The 5,090-nt window shown below is 32.6% G+C and overlaps 1 protein-coding gene across 1 annotated transcript; it reads right to left on the reverse strand.

Moving 5' to 3' along the window:
* Nucleotides 1-2,535: 2,535 nt before the first annotated feature.
* On the reverse strand, nt 2,536-4,796 carry LOC131028335 (calmodulin). Its single transcript, XM_057958602.2, has 4 exons — nt 4,410-4,796; nt 3,883-4,040; nt 3,713-3,793; nt 2,536-3,021 (listed from the first exon to the last, which is right to left on the reverse strand). Exons 1-4 carry the CDS (start codon nt 4,486-4,488, stop codon nt 2,887-2,889), a joined length of 453 nt encoding a protein of 150 aa, XP_057814585.1. The 5' UTR covers nt 4,489-4,796; the 3' UTR covers nt 2,536-2,886.
* Between the last annotated feature and the right edge of the window lie 294 nt (nt 4,797-5,090).

Here is a 5,090-nt window from a genome sequence, read left to right on the forward strand (position 1 = left end):
TTTGTCGGTTTGTCACTGTTGAGTTCAATGCACACTCCACCGGTTGTTCCTTACATTGGTTTACTCTGCTACTACTTATCAGTCAAATCTTCACTCATAAACACTTCAAGTGTTTATCTCTTCGACTCTCATACAACAATTTTACACTTGTCTCCACTCTGCAACAGCAACAATCACAGTCTCAAGTCATCATATTTAAACTTGAGCTTTCCCGCCAAGAACCAATTCAAACTTGGGGTGGTTAGGATTTCCTTTACCTGACATAATCTGCATGAGATCCAATCCAGTTTGTCTTGGATCGATCACCTATACTCGAGGAATGCATTTGTACACGTTTTCCATTATCCAATGCATACTTGCTAAAGATAGCAATCTTGTCCATGATTTTCTACCTTGAAATTTGTTGGCTCATAAAAACTCAACTGTTTCCTTCTTGATATCTTCTTGCAATCTAATTTATTTGCTTCGATCTAGGTGCCAACTACTCCCTGATCTTCCTCTATTATTCTTTCTTCCTCGAGCCGCATCAGTCATTTACAATCCCATGATTTTTGGTTGTTTCATTAATGTCGACTAGCTATTTCAACAACCATGTTGATGGAGGCTTCACCGACCTTTGCATGTTTGCCACCTCAGCTCCACATGGCATCACAATGGTCATACAATTAGCTCACCGACACACAGACGGTTTAAACTTGAACATTCAACAAACTCATACCAATACAGGCCTTTATCGGTGAGACCTTCTTCTCCTACTAATTGGTAGTACACACTACACCTTCTAGCACATCTTCACCTCTGGTGATTTGTGATTACTTTAACATTCTGTCTCTTCATCATAAATAGGCAGCTAAACTCCAGACCGGTTTAAGCTCTATCGGTTATCACTCAACATGCTCACACACACATGCATCTCACCTCATAACGGTAAAGTCACTGATAGTCTCACCAACTACTTGTCTTTCACCATACCAGTTGACAAGCCTTCATGTTACTCTTCTCAGTACCTTATTTGTCTTTCACCATACCGGTACATTCTTCTTCATATTGGATGACATACCTCTATTGGTTACTTGCCTGCAATACCGGTTGACATCAATGACAACTCAATGCCAACAAACTGGTTTGGAAGAAAGTGGATCAACTATGATTGCATAAAAGAATTTGATTTTGATTAATTTATAGCCCCTTTCCATGAAAAACTAAAAATTTGATTGAAGGATCAACTAAGATAAGTTGGTTGACCTTTATCTCTATGAACAATAAAGAATGATGGGTCAAAGTGGGATGTCCCACTATCTATATTCCTAAAGACCATAAGAGTGCCTTCTTCATCAACTTATTGTCATACTCCATTCTATACAATGATGAGATGGATACTATTTGAAGATAAGTAGATATGGGTGATATTCTTTTGCATTTACATGTATCTCATGTTGAGACATTATAAATATTACTCTTATTATTAAATGCATCGAACTTTTAGATATCAAAAATATTAAGACATATAAATGTTATGATTTGTTGAAATTGAAGTTTCTTATATGATCAAAAACTATGATGTGTAATTATAATTGTAGTTGAAATGTTTTATATCCATATATGAATTTGCATTGAGATATGTATTTGAGTAAAATAAAAAAAACTTGTCCTTTCACATAATTTCTCAATCCTAAAATGAAATAAATTAAGAGTGAACACTTATCAAACTATCTTATTTTTATTATAGGATAATGTTAATTTGGTATTTTTATATTTTAGGTAAGTGTATTATAATGTATTAAGGATGTTCAAACATTTTTGAATGTTAGATATATTTGAAAAAAAATTAATTATGATTGGTTAATAAACGTATCTTATTAGTTTTAGTATACAATTATAAAATATATATGTTCTATGTCAATTAGTAAATAATTTAAAGTTGAAAGCATAACATCTAAAATTTAGATTGTTATTTAAAAATATAATTAAAATTTTGGTTTATTGTGAAGAGAGAACAAAATTAGTATCCTCTCTATTTAGACACTTAATCTTAAATTAAAACAAAAGAATATGACAAAAATAATGAAAAGAGAACAAATTTAATATCATATTTATCTAGACACTTGATCTTAAATTAAAACAAAAGAATAAGACAAAAAGAAAAAAATCAATTATAATTAAAATAAATAAACACTATTTATAAAATTTAATGTTTCTATATGATAACAGCATCTCCTTTTTAAATAAAAGAAAGTAAAACAACTATAAATATCACTGAATGAATATAAAGATAATGAAGTAAACAACTGTGAAGCCAAACCATTAGGAGGACATTTAACACAGTTTTGTTTCTAGAATAAGTATTATATTTCATATTTTTCAATTTCTCTTATGCTTCCATAAAGTGATCTATGAATATCATTTCTGAATGGGGATCTCTCCACATGCAAGATGAGTTGTAAAATTTTTAAAGCTGTTTGAATTGGTCATTAATGCAGGAAAAAACTATACCCACTTGCATACTCCTGTACAGTTGTCAAAGAGAGTCTTCCATTATAAAAACTGGGACACACATATCCACATGTAGAATTTATTAAGCTTTTAAAAAACTATTAGCATTACTCCATGCAATTACAACTCTCTTTCTTTCAAAAGGATTTTTTCCTTAAAAGTCATTTGTAGAGCTTGACTTCAACAGAAAATATTGAAGTCAAGAACCCTAATCTACTGTACAAAATCCATATGCAAAGGAGATGAATGTTGAAGAACCTAGAAAATATATGAAGTCTAAAGTCCATCCAAAGGCTGCTGAAAATTGTAGCACTAAAGAGTGAGGATACATTTACAACTTAATAAATCAATAACTAAATGAAACCTTTTATGGGAAACAAGGATGGGCATAATTTAAGATGCCATCATCATTCTCACAAACTCCTCATAGTTAACCTGTCCATCTCCATCAACATCTGCTTCTTTTATCATCTGCTCAACTTCTTCATCTGTCAATTTTTCTCCCAAGTTGATCATTACATGTCTCAACTGAATCAAAAAGAAAACTCTCAAAATTAGAAATCCAATTCTAGCTCTCAAATCTCATAAATTATTTGATCTCCTACACAATATTAAAATTGAATCTCATAAATTGTCTGATTTCATGAACGTCATTAAAAACTCTCATTTCATTACAACTTCTAAATGACATCTTATATGTGAAGACAATCACTAACAAAATCAATCCCTATGCATGTAAGGCAAGCATATACATACAAATGCATGAGAAGCTCCATTTATCTGCCTCAGAAAAACATGCTTGGAAGAGAAAAACACTAAATGTTGGCTGTGAGATTATATACTTAAGTGGAAGAATGTAAAGTGTGATTTTGTCCCATTTATTATGATTGTCTGCCAGTTCTCTAAGTATTGTGCTTAACATCCTTGTGTGAGTTTATTCCAAATTTACAATGACAAAGTGGAAGTGTAATCTTTTTGCTACAGGTGTAAATTTATTTCACAATACACTATGTAAATATCTGAGCAAAACAAAACAAAAGCTTTATCATTCCATAAAGCTCTATTTAGTACTAGTGTACACAAACCCATAAGCAAAAACATCATTCAACAATCTTCTACTGGTTACATCAAATTTGACACATATACATGTGCGTGTCTCATTAGAATCAATACAGACCTACAACATGGTATTGACAAAGGGACTAGTCAAGAAACTGACCTCAGAAGCTGAAATGAAGCCATTTTGGTCCTTATCAAACACTTTGAATGCTTCTCTCAGTTCTTCATCTGTGTCTGTCTCCTGAAAAACCCATAATATAAAAATCAACCACCAACAAATTGTCAATTCATTCTCCTAGCATATAAAACCACATTTACCCACTAACATACCTTCATTTTCCTTGCCATGAGATTCAAAAACTCACTAAAATCTATGGTTCCATTGCCATCAGCATCCACTTCACTGATCATGTCTCTCAATTCTCCTTCTGTGGGATTCTGTCCCAAGGACCTAATAACTGTTGCAAGCTCCTTAGTGGTAATACAACCTACAAAAACCCAATACCCAATAAACTCAATCATACTTGAAACTAAAGGAATTAAAAAAAAAAAAAAAAAAAAACATATATATTTTTGTGATTTGAGTTTCTGGATTTGATTATGTGTATCTTTTTTCATCAAGATAGCAAGCTAGAGAAGAGAATATAGATTCATATTCTCCTATCTAGCTCACTAGCTCACTATCATGATGATGATTCATATTCTATCCTCTACTCACTATCAAAATGATAGTGTCATAAAAAATGATTTAAAACATTGATAACAATCAAACCAGAAAACTCAAATCACAACAATATGAACTGCACAAACTTAATGTCTACAATACATATACTATGCATAAATAACATGATATTTACCATCACCATCTCTATCAAACAGACTGAAAGCCTCCTTGAACTCAGCAATCTGCTCCTCTGTCAAGTTTTCTAATGCCATCCTTATCTCAATTCACTAGACCTTATGAAATATAGTAAGATTATACTACCTTAGAGAGCTAAGGACTTGTATTTATAGATCAGTCAGTGCAAAAGCAACAAATCCCAAGGCAACCCACAAAATAATCCTGCCTCCCTACAGATCCACACATGAAGAGGATACAACTGTAAACCTTCTTGCAGGCCTGTACCGTTGGGAAAAGACTATGAATAAGAAAATACCCAAATGAACAAAATACAGTCTGTCCTCTTAATATTTTTATGCAATAATAAGGTGGGCTACGTGGAGATTCTATTGGTTCAGTTATAGAGGACTTTTTGTATTAAAAAATCTGTTAACACGTCTTTAGGAGACCTGTATATCTTTTCACGCGGTTTCTATGGAAGCGAGCCTCTCAGGTTTCCTAATTAATATGGTTTTGGATTGATGGGATCTTTGACCTTTCTAAATGTGAATTAATGGTGCAATTGCTCTCAGTGGTTCTTGCATGGCCGGAGTAAAACAAAAGTTATTGGAATTCACGATGAGTCTAAATTTTATTGGGAGATTCCTACAAGTCTATCTGTAGAGCTCCTTTACACGGCGTTAGAATGGACTCGGTC

This window comes from Cryptomeria japonica, chromosome 7, assembly GCF_030272615.1.
Source record: "Cryptomeria japonica chromosome 7, Sugi_1.0, whole genome shotgun sequence".
NCBI classification, from domain to species: domain Eukaryota; kingdom Viridiplantae; phylum Streptophyta; class Pinopsida; order Cupressales; family Cupressaceae; genus Cryptomeria; species Cryptomeria japonica.

Excerpts from the sequence above, each read along its gene's own strand:
- LOC131028335 (XM_057958602.2), bottom strand. The coding sequence starts at position 4,488 with ATGGCATTAGAAAACTTGACAGAGGAGCAGATTGCTGAGTTCAAGGAG. Across the intron at positions 3,794-3,882 it reads TCATGGCAAGGAAAATGAAG|GAGACAGACACAGATGAAGA; the intron begins GTATGTTAGTGG and ends TGGGTTTTTCAG. Across the intron at positions 3,022-3,712 it reads GCTTCATTTCAGCTTCTGAG|TTGAGACATGTAATGATCAA; the intron begins GTCAGTTTCTTG and ends TTTTTGATTCAG.